The 15,221-nt window shown below is 37.9% G+C and overlaps 2 protein-coding genes across 2 annotated transcripts in view; one reads left to right on the top strand and one right to left on the bottom strand.

Annotated features, from left to right (window-relative positions):
• uxs1 (UDP-glucuronate decarboxylase 1) overlaps positions 1–11,004 on the top strand; it is a 33,716-nt gene extending 22,712 nt beyond the window's left edge. The window contains 6 exon segments of the mRNA XM_032529279.1: positions 1,976–2,099; positions 2,543–2,586; positions 5,392–5,452; positions 5,597–5,654; positions 7,756–7,859; positions 9,104–11,004. The gene's annotated coding sequence lies outside the window, so the exon portion shown is untranslated.
• Positions 10,193–12,886, bottom strand: ecrg4a (ECRG4 augurin precursor a). The gene is made up of 4 exons (XM_032529285.1): positions 12,621–12,886; positions 11,519–11,566; positions 11,252–11,421; positions 10,193–10,390 (listed from the first exon to the last, which is right to left on the bottom strand). Exons 1-4 carry the CDS (start codon positions 12,688–12,690, stop codon positions 10,241–10,243), a joined length of 438 nt encoding a protein of 145 aa, XP_032385176.1. The 5' UTR covers positions 12,691–12,886; the 3' UTR covers positions 10,193–10,240.
• Positions 12,887–15,221: the final 2,335 nt, after the last annotated feature.

Raw genomic sequence — 15,221 nt, 5'->3', positions numbered from 1 at the left:
CAAAAAAAAGGATTTAATCCCCTTGGGGGAGCGTAAATTGATGCAGAAGGCCGACTATAAAGGGCCTTTAAATTTTTTTTTAAAAGGAAAAATTTTGTCTCATTTTTGGGATTAGTGTGAGTATCCATGTACTTGGCCTTATTCATTCATTCTTTGTTGAATAGTGTGTGTTAGGAGAACCTAGTGTGTAATGGCTTGGTACTTTCTCATGCAAAGAATATTTTTATAACACTTGGCTCATAGGTAAGACAGCATGTGACACAAATTATTGTTCTACCCTTGAAATGTGACAAATATGTAGATTTACATCTGTAGGGACCACTTCTTTTGATCAAAAAGGGGACTTTGGCAAAATAATATCCCAAAGTTAGCCAAACGTGCTGATTTACATTGGATGTTGCAGGCCACAATCATAAAAGGACAGATAACCTTGCTGTTCTTACGACATAATTAGCTTTTTGAATCTAGTGATCCGGTCAGAGAACAGATTTCTGCTAAAATTCTAGATGGTTTTGCCCAGAAAATTGGAAAGCAAAGAAACGTTTAAGGTAAAGGGCAGGCTCTATTACTAAGTGTTTTAATGAATCGGGCAAACATTTGTCAAACTCTTAACATTTATGCTTTGCTGCTCAAAATTGTGTTTTTCCAGCTATTTACAGTGACTTGGTCACTGCTGCTACTTTTATTAACTCTCACTAGGGGGAGGAGTAAATAGGTCAAGGGACAATACCACATACATACATACATACATACAACACTACATAACATGCACACCTGACTTTAAATTCACACCTGGTCACTTATAATCATTTTTACACTGGACTAACCTGACACTTTAATAATTTTGGTCTTTTCTTTTTGTTTATTTGACAATGTTCTTATAGTTGTTATAAATGTTTATTGGTATTTTGTGAATTTTGTGTCCTTTATAACTGTCTTTTTATCTATTGTTTATTTCTTTGTTCTTGCTAAACCCTGCTGCTGGAACTTCAATTTCCGCTTGGTATGTCCCAAATGATCAAAAGAGATCTAAGTCTAAACTAAGTCTATCTAAGTCTAGTCTAGAGACTTTAATATGGAGCTAACTGTCAACTTTTCCCAGCCACTTTAACAAAACTACAGATTTTACAGAAACTTAATTAGCCATATGCAGATACATTTTAACAATTAAATGTATCTGCATATGTCTATTTTGTGTCTATGGTAATTGAATTTTTTGGTTTTTATTATCTATTGTATGTGTATTGTTATCAGGCCCCCTCAAAAAAGCTTTTAGTAGGTTATTTTGGGTTCCCCATTTCACGTGGCCTGCATATGATCATTGTACCTTTTGAAATTGTTGTTTTATGATGGATACAATGATGAGGTATGAAATAAATGAAACAAAACATTTTTTTTTTTTTCTCCTCAAATGGGTGATTGACAAGTGTTCACAGCCTTGTTTTATGTTCCTCTACACATGATAAAGAAATCCTGTACTGAATCGCACATGTGCAGCTTTGTTATTTTAAGCATCTGCTGTAATAACATGTGACATGTTTCTCTAACCAAATGAAGCCTGTTGCAGGGGCCGGTATATTCCGATGGCAGGCAGTAGGTAATTCAGACTAACATTGGATCGTGACGGGGTCTCCATGCTATGTTGCAGCATGGGACACTGTTAAAATCAACTCTTTTATCTTGACTTTTAATAGTTAATTTATTGTTGTCGCTACTGGCTACTGGCTGCCATTTTGTTGGCATAAGTTATTAGTTTATGCATACGTGTACAGTACATACATATTATTTCAAGGGCACAAATTAGTACATTTATATTTGGCTTTGTGTTCCCTTCAATAAAAAAACAATACAGTTTATAAACTACAAAAATGCAGTATAATAAAACAAGTAATCAAAGTAAAGATGGCATTAAAACTAAGGAACAACAAAGTTCATAAAAGACTTATGCGTTACCTACTTTCTTGTTTCTTTGCTCACAGGAAGGAGTAGAGGTGAGGGTAGCGAGAATCTTCAACACGTTTGGCTCCCGAATGCACATGAACGATGGACGCGTTGTCAGCAACTTCATCCTGCAGGCTTTACAGGGAGAACCTCTCACTGTATGTATGCATATTAAGATTTTTACTCATACTATTTGGCTTGTTTTTTTTCAGTACTAGCAGTGTGAGGATGTCCAAACTTAATGAGCCTCAGTGTAATAATGATACCTGGCGGTCTTGTTTGGCAAGCATGACATGATTTTAACTGAAAATATTCAGACACTTCAGTGTAATCCTTCTAATCAGGATGCAGTTATATAAAATATTTTATATATGGTCTTATAGCAACAGATTTTGAAGCACAAAACTGAAAATAAGATTTTAAGAGGGGGAATAGAAAGTGGAAATTGCATTGAACTCTTTGAGTTCTAATAATTTTAACATAATCAGGCTAAAAATAATGAAGTAGCTAATGATGTAAAATAAACTTACAGTGTGCTAATATTTTAAGCCTGCTGAGTAGAAATCTATTGTTTTACACATGGTAACAATTGTTGTTCTAGGTGTATGGTTCTGGTTCCCAAACAAGAGCCTTTCAGTATGTAAGGTAAGATTGCTAAATTAAACCTGTTTTGTTTTGTCCTTGAAATCCATCATTCTTTTCTTCAATCTGTACTGAATTATTTCTCACAAGAATTTTTTTTTTTTGTGGTCTACCCACCAATTAGGAAACACTAGAGCAATACATGTATGCTATTATAAATAATCATAATATTACATAACATAAATTATAGCAATGCCATGCCATCATACATCATATTAAGTGTTAGTTATTACCTGTATTTCATTTTATTAATTAAATAATGGCGTTTTTCTACAGAGACAGACGGTATTTCTTTTGGTGTTTAAAGCATATCAAAGGTATATGTGGATGCTGATGCTTACATGGACTCATGAATTTGGAATAAGGTGCAGGACTGAATTAAGTTGGACTTTGAAGTTTATCATGAAACACCAACATGTGCATGGTTCTCTGCCTGGAAGCAATATGTGAATGTGGCTAGTTAATTTGATCAGTTTGAAGAAGAGAGATCAGAGACACGGAGCATTTGAAGCACTCATATCTCTTCAAAGCATTCACCCGCCGCCCTGTATGACGTTTGCATTGTGTAAATAGTGAAAAGCCAAGGTCTTCAAGTAAACTCTGAGTAAAGCTGAAGTGACTCGATTTCTAAAACTTTATGTTAGAACTACTTGGGTTTAGATTACATTAGACCTAAAGGATACACGCATAGTTTGAGTGAGGAAAGACTGAATGCAAACCGAACTTTAGTTCATTTACAGAAAATTCCTCAGGGCACTTTTTACCCCACTAACCTCTGAAATGTTGATGAATTCAGATCCTACAAAATCTTCAGACAGACAAGCTGACAATATTACAGATCAGATCATGTGCGACAATCGGAACAATTGTATAAAAATAAATCAGTATTTTTAACTATCCCCTCTGAATGAAGAGGTATTAAAAAATAGTCTTACATAAATCACTATTCCACAAAGATTTACAGTTTAAAATGCTCCTTATCACCTACGAAGCCTTCCACAACCTCATCCCCCTAAAATCTACCTATTGTAATCCATTTTTAACAGCCCTGCAAATAAATTCTACATTTATGAATTGTTTTTGTTAAAAAATTGTTTCATAGATAGGTGTTGGTTTAACTACACAGTCATTTGAGAAGCTGTAGTTTGTTGAAATGTATTTCATTAAACTGAGATGTGTTTTGAATATTTAGTCAATACTTATTGATGTAAGTGGTAAGGACAAAATACATATCTCAGTGTATAAGCATGTGCATATATGCATGAATTCAAATTTGACATTTGGAGGAAGTAGATCTTCCTGATGTGGATATTGTGCAGTGTTGGGGATTAGAATTTTATAGTTAACCTGCTTTGACTATTCCCCAACCTGAGATAGGTAAAGCAGCCCGCCATATCATTATTTCTGTTCACATGTGCCTTCTAATGTCAAAGTCTAATGCATGTTGACAGAATTGTGCTAATATATTCTGTGTGTAACTGTGTGGGCAAAATGTGGTAAGATTTCCCACTAGGTTATAATAACATGGTAAATGTATCATCAGAAAAATATTAATTTTATCGTAGTTTTTATTACATAAATCTGGTTCTGGTTTATATTGTTTTGTGGTGTCATGTAACACTTTGTTGACAGTACAAGTGACAGATCTACAAAATGGCCAATCGTGGCGAGCTATATTGTCTCAAGGTTGCCATTAAAGTGTTGCTCAAGCGCTCGTTGACGTAGTCATGTGTGTCGTCATGGGCTTGTCTGCGTCTGCAAACATGGATCATCACTTGAGAGCACTTAATTAGCGAAAACATGTCCCATGTTAACATGTCCTATGTCCCATGTGCACCGCAATACACAGAAAGCATCATAGCGATAGCTTCAGTTAACTGAGCTAAATATTACAGTACCACAGGTAGCCATTGTGCATTTATCTTACATACCTGGTACTTCTGTTATAACTGCCACTCGTGGCAAACTGCATTTTTTTTTTGTAGCGTCACTCAAAAAATAAAATGGGTAGGGTTAACTGGAACTGGGAACTGGCTAACTGTAGAATTGTGGGGAGAGAAGGGGACCGGAAATTGTAAAACAAAAGATATAACTGGTTGATGCTTTACTGCGTCATTGGAGTGTCAGGCATTAGTGTGTGGCTTCAAGTCACCAGTTTCTATTGAAATTGACTGTAGTCTGTTATTTTGTCCCTCACAGTGTGAACATAGCATAAGCCTGATGTTATATAGTTGCATGCATAATAATATATTATAATAATAATAATATAATAATAATAATGTATACTGTTTATTGATCCTCAGTGGGTAAATTACAATTTACACTCTGTTTTGTTAGCAATAAATACACACAGCTCTGAAATACACACAGATGCTCAGGACCTATTCATGCACAAATGGAGAGGCACAATTCCAAGAAACAAAAGAAAATTCTAACTTTTACCAGTTTACATAATGTATTTTTTATTAATAGCAACACTCAAAGAAGACTTGTTGTGCATGACCTGCGGAAGGAAATGAGAAATAAAGACATTACGTGTCTCATGTGGCCTTGGAATAATTTGTTCCACTATCAGGATAAAGCTGATTAGAAAAGTGATATTGAAACAATTATGAGTCTAGTTCACTGAGAAACTATGCGAAATGTATTATGTTACAGGTACAACACAATATTCTCATAATCAAACGTCTGCATGGAAAGTTCGTGCTTATGGAATGTCCCTCATACAAAGCAAAGCCACAGAGTGAATGTTAAAAGAAGGGAATCCATTTTAATGTTTATTAATTATTGTTTATTATCTTTCTACAGCGATCTGGTCAACGGCCTGGTGTTGTTGATGAACAGTAACATCAGCAGTCCAGTCAATCTGGTGAGCTCATCTTACCCAGCCGCATTTCACAAATTGAAATTGAAAATGAATTCTGCATAGACAGACAATTTACCAATAAGTCAGTTGATGTGTCTGCCTCATGTCAACACTGATGTGATGAAAGTTTATGAAATCTGTTTGCAGGGTAACCCAGAGGAACACACCATATTGGAGTTTGCTCGTCTCATCAAAAGTCTAGTCGGTAAGGCGTCCGATCGATAAAGAGAGTTGTCATTCTTTTTTTAAAGACCTCTCCCAGCCAGTGTTACATCACAACAATCAATCTCTGTTGTCTTTATTATATCAAAATGGATAATAATAAGACGTAATCCATAACCATGGCAACCTGATTGCAACTACAGCATCTTGGAAAGCAGTGATATGGCTCTGAATTTGATGAATTTATTGTTTATCAGACCACACGTAAAACAAGGATTAACCCAACACACACTCTCTCTCTCACTCGCTCACTTTTATACAGTCTTCTGGTGACGCAACTGTCAGAGGAGTTGCACCGCCTCACGCCGGCCGTAGAGCACGGCAGGACGGTTAGACGTGTTGCTGAGGTCTGCCGTTTGAAGGGCAGTTTCAAGGTGTTTTGGGGGTGTGGTGTTCACCAGCATCTGCTGCCCCACCTCACCTCACTGCACCAGCACCGTGCCGGGGTGCACTGGTGTCCGTTAATTCTCTAAGGGGACTTTTATCTTGTTGTAGCATGAATATATTCTTTGTGTCTGGGCTGAAAGTTGCGCGCTCCCTGGCGCCCTCACCTGTTAGAGGCCAATGCTGGGACACGTTGCAAACATCCCTCTGCAATATGTCTATCCGTCTGGTGTAGCCTGTCGAGACGATTAAGAAGAGAGTGAGTGAGAGTCTGCATGTTTCTGACGGTGGGATTTTATGTAATTCGTTGAATGAACAGCACACTAAACTAAAAAAACTCTTAAGTTAATGCAGTAAGTTAGTCTAGCTAACTAACTTTTTTTTTTTTATCTTTGAACACAAAATTAAGTTATTTAAAAATGTTGGCAAACATTCTGGCTTGTCAACTTTGTCAGGAAATTACTCCAACAATTTAGAAATATGAAAATGTCAGGGAGCCTTTTAATATCCTTCTCTCTTACCCATTCTTCCTTAAGGTGCAGTTATGCTTCTGTGTCATGGTGGTTCTGGCATAGAAACTACAGCCTGACCTATAAAAGATTTTTTAGGCTGATATCGATAGAAATATTTAGTGATTTCAAAATCCAATATTTCGATATATCGGCCTATATAGATTAAAAAAAATATATCCAGAAACGCGTAACAAAACAAACAGATTTCCCTAACATTAGTTATTTGTAGTTATTTATGAGTCCTCACTAAAATAATGTAGTTTAAAAATAATATAGGAACATAAAAATATATTAACGTTCTCATACATAAAACGTATAAAAATACAAACGTGAAATATGAAACTTAAAGTCCTTCGACAAAAAACGTCAAAAATCAAAGTTGCCAACAGGGACGTTGTAGAGCGCCCTCTGGTGGACAGAATATGCAACGCCAACACTCATCACATGGTTGAAGTGTGTTTCGTCTGTTTATATTTTATTTTCGAAATATTAATTTATCAGCAATTATAAATGCCAATTCCGATAGTTTGGAAAATGCTTAATATCGGCCCGCCGATATATCGATCTGGCTCTAATAGAAACTGATCTATTTCATAGTGTAGAATTTAACCCCCATATTGCTGCAGCAAAGGATGCTTCTTAAATTATTCGTTGCCTGTTTACACAAAGTAATCATATTTACTTTCTCCCATTCACTGTGCGAGAGAGCAACAATGGAGGCAAAGACAAAGTTTGTGTTGGAAAGGGCTTTGCAAGATAAAAAAATCTATTTTTAAATAATATTTTATATATAATATATATAAAGTGAAGAGACTAACAAGCCTTTTTTTATTATTATTAACATGAATAATCTCTACCGACCGATCAGAAACACAAAGGAGGAAAAGCAAGCAGCCCAATCACAGTTGTGGTGATCCAAAGCCAGAATGTGTACCTTTTTGAAGAGGTGCAGCTCTAGAAATACATCTGGCGGAGTTACTGCACCTATGCATGAAGCCACCACAACACACAGAAGCATCAATGTGCCTTGACCCACCCTCTCCTACTGTTTATGTTATATTATCATCAACCAAACGAAAAGTAAGTCCAATAATAACATATCCTCTGTGTACACTTGTATCTTTCCATTAACACACACACACACACACACACACACACACACACACACACACACACACACACACACAGTGAGCCAAAGTCAGATCCAGTTCCTTCCAGAGGCACAGGACGACCCACAGAGGAGAAGACCTGACATCCGAAAAGCCAAGATGATGCTGGGCTGGGAGCCGGTGGTATGTGACACATGACACACACACTGTCCTGCAAACCTTCTGTAGACAGACCTTTGGGCCTGTGTGGTGTATCAATGCTGCAGATCTGATCAACTAGTAGTTACAACTGATCGGTGTCTCATCAACAGAATGCACATTTGAAGCTTCTGATTCTCTAACTGCTAATAAATGCACTTTAGATTCATAATGACTGATGTGTAATAGAGCTCATAGTGGTGTGTTAACAACATTAATATTAAAGTCAATATTACAGCAGTCTTTTTATATCAGTATGTGGCCTAGTAGTCAAAGTCGAATAATTAAATAGCTAAACACAGTATTTTGATTTAACTTATTTTACTGTAATAAATTCCTAAAAATACACTACAGAATTAAAGCAGCTACAGACGGACGGATCTTTTTTGCTCCTTTTTCAGAACCCACATGTTATATATTGTTGTCTGGGTGTAAAAACCATTTCAAACGATATATAAAAAAGTGTATATTGGAAAATGTGTCAAACCCTGCCATTAAGAGTTTTTTCCAGTCGGGGAGCGATCGACGCACCCAGTAATTCAATTCAATGAGAAGTGAGCGGGCAGGTAGGGAGGCGTGCAATGTGACAGACGGAGTGACAAGTGGGTGCAATATCATATATACCGTATCATACTGTTGTACTGTTGTACTGTCCTCTCACGCACACGCCCGCGTGCTGCTAGATTTCAATTGTTTTTAATTTTTTCCTTTGTGACACGCAGTGCTGTTTTCTAAGAAAACCGTTTTGCATGGCAGAGCACGGGCTCAAGACTGGATGTATCGGGTTATGTTACATATAGTTCTGACTTAAATTAGGCTATAAAGTTAACACTGTCCTAATTCAGCTAACTTTAGCTATAAACAATAACTGTGGTTTAGGATTGCCACTATTTGTCATCACCCAACCTGTGATTAGGGAAATATGATACCACAGTCTTCTAATGTCATTCAGTTAAAGGGATACTGTAGTGCACTGAAGCCCCATGGTTACCATGCCTCGTTTACTCACAGAGCGCTTGTCTGCCTGTCTATTCACACGAGGAGCACATTGATACCACGCTGATCCAAGTGGCTACACAGGCTAAGTGTCGCTAACTGTCTTAAAAAGATGTTTTGCAGACAATAGCTGACATATTATCCGACCAATATAGTAACATAGCGTATAGTATACATAGTGCCACTCAGTGGCAGTATCTTTATGTTGTATGTGTTGTGTCTTTTGTGGACAGGTGCCCCTGGAGGAAGGCTTGAACAAAACTATCCAGTACTTCAGCAGGGAACTCGAGCACCAGGCCAACAACCAGTACATCCCCAAACCTAAAGCCGCCCGCATGAAGAAAGGACGACCCAGACACAACTGAGGTCGGGATTCCCACCACAGACTCCCAAAACACCGAAGGATTTAAGACCCCTCACAAGACCCTTGAAGAGCAACAATTTTCTAAAGTATATTGTTTAATTTTTTTTTTTCTTTTTTGAGAAGTAGAGAAAAACTTTCTCTTTAAAAACTGTTGTGTTGCCTTGCGTTGGAGCCGCACTGCGGGATAAGGGCTTTCCACACAGGAGCTTGCGTGTTGGATGGACAAGCTTGGATCCAAAAACAGATTTTTTTGTGAATTTGTGATTTTTGTTTTAAATTGCAGACATAAGAATCTTGCAAACATCTCGCACTGTCCATTAGTGCTTTGTGTTTATTTAACCAGTTTCATGGTGTTTTGTCTGCAGAGGTGAGCTACCTGACTTTTCTCTACACTTCCACTGGATGTTTTGTCTTATCAGTGGCGTTCTGTTCATGCAGCTCACTGCAGGACTGGGCAAGTCCTCTAGAAAGACTGTTACACCATCATAAGGTGTTCATCAGAACATTATTGTGTTCCACCTTGTGAAAAATCTCATGTCAGGATATGCATTATCAGATAAAGATGCTATTTTTTAAAAATGTTTCCGATATTTTGTGTGTGTGTGTGTGTGTGTGTGTGTGTGTGTGAGAGACAGAGAGAGAGTGAGACTTAAGGAGTTGTGCGTGACACGTTTCTACAATTGTTTAGTAGAAGTAAAATGCAGGGGCCTTTAATATGAAGCTACAGTTTTATTTACAATAATCAAATGATGAGAGAAATCAGATTTTAACATATTTCGTACAAATCAGCTGCCTCAAAACATTACTCATAAAAATGTAAATAGCACACATGTTGTGTTTTTGCTGTCATTGAACAGCGCTACCGTTCTAAAACTAATATGTGAGGATGGTGAGAAGTGTTTAATGGGTTTTACTCAGTACTGGTGGTTGTAACCAATCAATACAAAGAAGCCATGGCAGCTGTGGGGTATTTGGATATTTGCAGGTTTAAAACCAACAGACGCAGTTAATAGTAGTCATAGTTGACATTAGCGCCGTGTCTGTAAGAACCAGAGTCACGTGGGCCGATGGGGGCGTTTTCATCGTAGTGGTGTTGACGCCCTTGATCAGTGGAGCGAGCATGGTCCATCCAGTACGACAGGTCAGTCTCCAGCCTCTAGTGAGGAAAAAACACCACAGAGGTGACTCGTTAGAAAACTCCGCCTCAACAAATCTCTAGACACAGAGGTAGCTGATAAGGTGTCCGCTGAGACTGTCAGCAGGCTCAGCTGTGGCGAATAGACATACACATGAAAGCCAAACATTGGAAAGGCCAATGCTTTCCCGGCTTTGGCCTTTTGCGAAAGAAACATTGGCACAGATAAAAAAGGCTCCGTGAATCGGGCTGTGTGAGATTTACCGCTTCACTGGCTAAAACAATGTCGGTGAGGGGGTTATTTTGGGCACTCTGCTCTCTTATTTCTGCTCTTGTATCTGTTCCCTCCATTCATTGTTGGCCCTTTGGGAATTCTACATGACAGTCACTGACCCGAAAGAAACTGAAAATGGCTCTGTGGGATTATATTTGTACGTGAGAGTCATTTATGTATTGCCATGTATTATGTTCCACGTTTGTAGTTATTCATTCAGTCATATGGAAACATTGTGAGGATAACTGTGCCTTTTGAAAAGATTCTTTTAAAAATTAGACTACAGTTTACACCAGCTTTGTCACTCCACATTTTTGTCATCCACATATCTGAGAAGTATAAAGATCCCGATTACTAAAGATTTTATTGCTTGTTTTGTATTTGTTTCTTATTTGCGTTTTTGCTTGATCTATCTTTATAGCCAGGTTTAAATCCTTTAAACGCTTTATCAGATCGTGTGGGTGTAGTTTGATCAGATTAGGATGTGACAACACATTTTTTACCAACGAGAAGAGCACAGAGATATAACTGAAATAATAATACGAAAAAACAAGGTGTTTCAACTTTAGCAGAAAATATATTAAAAAAAAATAAAAATCACAACCCACCTGCTCATCAAATCCCATGTACATGAACTGCATTATCCACTGTTGTACGTCTGGTCTACTGCGATCCCAAATATTCCTCTTGGTTCTGCTTAGTTTTGCAAGGAACTCTTGAGCCTTGGAAGATGGGACGGCAACAGAGGATTTTGAGGGGGGAGTTCCAGCTCTCGCCACTGGATGGAAGCACAATGGGGCAAAAGAATGAAAGAGCTTTTCTTTTTTTACTGAAATTGACATTTGTATGATCATACTGTTGAGTAAAAATGTTACCATCTCTTTTCCTTAAGATCTTGTGCAAGCTGCTGTCACCGGAAACATCTGTTTAAGTAGATGTAACACAACGGAATCAGATGGCATTCATTTCAGTCACAATACTAAGTTCAGTGTTAGATGTAAGTTTTTGCCAGTTATAGGCAAGCAGAATACATGTGAAGTGGATTTTTAATGCTACTTATACTGTAGATGATTCATCCAACCTCTAGCTTCATGGTTTTTATTCCTGATTATTCTGTTTGCGCTGCATCAGCTTTTTTGATTTGCCTCAGTAGTTTTATACTCGTCACTTTTTCCCTTAACATTTCCGTTAACTAAACCAGTTTCATGGATAAGTTTGTTCTCTGTTTTCATTATATATGTGAATGTCAATGGTATTGACTGTTGTTAAAGGAAATGTTGCCAACACACCATCCATTGAAACCATCTGTTGGCCACTTTCAAAGTAAATCTGTTTACAGTTACTTCCTGCTGCTCTTCTCTCCCACTGGAACACAGCAGCTACAGTGTGCACCAAATGTTCATGTAGACAAATTGCGCACTAAGGAGTTGTGCTGTATCTCGCTGCGCACAGCCAATTCAGTCAGAAAACGTTCCACTATATTGCAATTGACTCGTGAGCACAAGTCCCTCGTTTAATCTGGGTCGCATTTATTTAGTTTATTGAAACTGTTAAAAAAAAAAAAAAAGTTATACCATGAAACTGACGTCTTTCTCTGCTGCTTCTGAATACCATGTACAGTATACCCTGAGATTATGCACACAAATCCATATCTTCAGGTGGACTTTATCTTAGCTTGAGCACAAAACGTTTGTACTGTGATGTAAGAAGTTGAAGGATACAGTTGGAGAAAATAGCTTTCAGAAACATTTCTGCTAAATAGTTCCAATTACTATTAGCGGACATGTATACAATGAGTCATTTTTCCCCGAGTAGTTCTCTTTTAAGAACGTTCTATTAAATAAAAGCCCACACACTACAGTACAATGCCAGATGATGATTGTAGTCTGACCTTCACCATCTGGCCTTGTGCTGTTGAGGTAGTTTGGACCTAAATAATGTGAGTTTTTGAAAGTAAAGCACAATTATAGAGCTTACCTCTAAGAGCAAAGATTGTCAGTAATACAGCCAACCCCATTAACCTCAAATAGAGCTGATGGGATGTCATCCTGAACCCGCTCAGAGTTTTTACAGCAACTACTGTGCAAAAAAAAAAAAGTACTACACTTAACCAGAGAAAAAGAGTGGGCGGCAACCCAGACTTTCCAAATGGCAACTGGCCTCTGGGGGTGGAAAGTCGTTTACCTCCTTCCCTACAGAAACAAGACTGCAACTGGGAGATTTTCTGCTCTTAAATGCATTTTCATGTGTGTCCCAGGTATTTTTCCATCTCCCATAGACAAAAGCAGCATTGAGAAAGAAGGAAAAAGCTGAGTTTTATGTGCCTAAAAGTGGTTTGTCATACAGGTTTGCTCTGTCAAAAGATGTTTAGGAGTTCAAAGAATTGCAATTTCTTGCAACACACTTTGCACAGTAATTCAAAATAACAAACTTTGTTTTCAGGCATGTTAAAGGTGTCTACGTGGTATTTATTACAGCAGTCTTTTTTGACTTTACACAAAAAATCTCAGAAGTGGCATTTATACCAGATCAAGTAAGGCTATTCTGAGTGAATTAAATTGAGAAAGTATGCGTTAGAATTCAACTTTTCATTTTGTAAAGGGAAGATTGTTATATTGTTTATAAAAAAGTTACACAGTCTCATTTTAATCCTTGCTGTGTCACTGTTATATTTGAAGATGGCATTGAATCCCTACAAAGCAGCTGTACATACAGTAAGCACAGCCTTACTGATACTAGATTCAATGATAAAGTGTTACATTATGGAGGTTTACTTTTCAAATATTCTCACTTGACTGGAATTGAACCTGTAATACGATACGTGTGTGTGTGTGTGTGTGTGTGTGTGTGTGTGTGTGGTGTGTGTGTGTGTGTGTGTGTGTGTGTGTGTGTGTGAGAGAGAGTGGGGAAGTGTTTGGTTTGGAACTACAAAGTCTCTCTTTCTCTCAAAAGCTGAGCTGGAATGCAGGAAACTCAGAAATTGGCAGACTGCACTACCCTCATGATGGATTTGGAAAGAATGTGAAGTGAGCGACAACACAAAAGACAAAAAGAGATTGAAGGCTGAAGAATACAGACAAAGCGTTTTTGAACTCTTGCTTTACTTTTTTCATGGTTCAGGCTCTGACAAAAGTGGATACATCCTCTTTATGAACCTGCATTTCTCCAGCTTTCCCACAAAAGAAAAATTCAGCTGCAGACGCACACAGGGCATTGAAGAGAAGAGATCAGCAGTCAGCTCATTCTGAAGTAGATTGATCTGAACTGTCTTGAGTCGTGACCCTTGTGCCGAAAAGCATAGTGAAAGTTTCCACTCTCAGACATGCGTATAGAAATGATTTTCCCTGTGTTTGTATTCAGAGAAGGAGCAGGCTGAGTCCCTCGCTTCAACCAACAGTGAGTCTTATCACAAGCTCACTGTCCTAAGGCATGTATTTTCATTGCTGATGGGAAATAGAAAAATACTCATCAAAAACAGATGTCTGGATTTATGAGCAGATTATAAAATCCAAAAATCTTAGCTTGAAAGCCTAAAATTCGGTTTGATCTTGTCCATCCACATCTCCGGTACCGAGCTAGAAGAACAAAGCCATGGTATAAACAATGAAATTAGCGTCTCTGTGTCAGAGCACTCTTGGAAAAATATAAAGCAGAATAAGTTAATTCTTTTATGCTGTATAAGTCAAAGCATTGTTTTTGAGAGAATTGAAGTAAACACAAAGTACTCCTTTTGTTCCTCCACTTCTGTCTGACTCTTTCTCTCTGCTTCCATCTTTCTTCCCACACTTGATTTGACAAACTAAGTGTTGTCACCGGCATCAAATTGAATTAAGTGTCCTGACTCTTTGGCATACAGTCATCTCAGATGCCTCTCAAAGTGACTCAAACACTCCTCACTCCTTCATCAGTGTACAATGAAAATCTTTTATTACCTAAAAAGTGTGCAGATGTGAAAATTTCAACTTCAACTTTTTTTTATCATTGTTGAACAAGATTTTTAACTAATGACATGTTTTAGAAGTGTGATACAGGAAAATAATTAGAATTACTTTTGGATTCTCCGATACTCCAAAGTAACACCAAGTATTCAGATACTTTAAATATTTATAAGTGCCAATACAACAATGTAAAAATCCTCCATTACATAAAAAAGGCCTGCATTCAAAATAAAAATATTGCAGTATTATAATACTGCAAAATAGTGTTGCCAGTTTATTAGGTACACCTACTTAAAGAAATGCACTTCTACTCTCCCTCAGACTCTTAAATCTCTCGTCTTTGCTCTGCCTCACTCCTCAAGTTGAGGGTCAGACTCGGGACTATCGTAGCCCAGCTGGCTACCGATAGGGAAGTGAGCCCAGAAGGTACGAGCCAGATCTTGCATCCCGTCGTGAGCTGCCTGGGCTTGCAGCTCCTCCAACCACCCAAAAAAGTCTGACGACCAAATACTCCAGTGGGGTAGGCTTCGTTTCTCTCTCCCCCCCGTCCTGCCGGCTGCATCGCTCTCCTCTGCTCCTGTCAAAGAAGACAGTGGCAGAAAGAGTGTGTGACCATTATTTCACACCTGGTCCATCATTT

The sequence above is a fragment of the Etheostoma spectabile genome, chromosome 11 (genome assembly GCF_008692095.1).
Source record: "Etheostoma spectabile isolate EspeVRDwgs_2016 chromosome 11, UIUC_Espe_1.0, whole genome shotgun sequence".
NCBI lineage: Eukaryota > Metazoa > Chordata > Actinopteri > Perciformes > Percidae > Etheostoma > Etheostoma spectabile.
This window is presented reverse-complemented; position numbering and strand designations above follow the sequence as displayed.

Excerpts from the sequence above, each read along its gene's own strand:
- ecrg4a (XM_032529285.1), bottom strand. The coding sequence starts at position 12,690 with ATGACATCCCATCAGCTCTATTTGAGGTTAATGGGGTTGGCTGTATTA. Across the intron at positions 11,567-12,620 it reads GACAATCTTTGCTCTTAGAG|ATGTTTCCGGTGACAGCAGC; the intron begins GTAAGCTCTATA and ends CTACTTAAACAG. Across the intron at positions 11,422-11,518 it reads GATCTTAAGGAAAAGAGATG|TGGCGAGAGCTGGAACTCCC; the intron begins GTAACATTTTTA and ends GCTTCCATCCAG.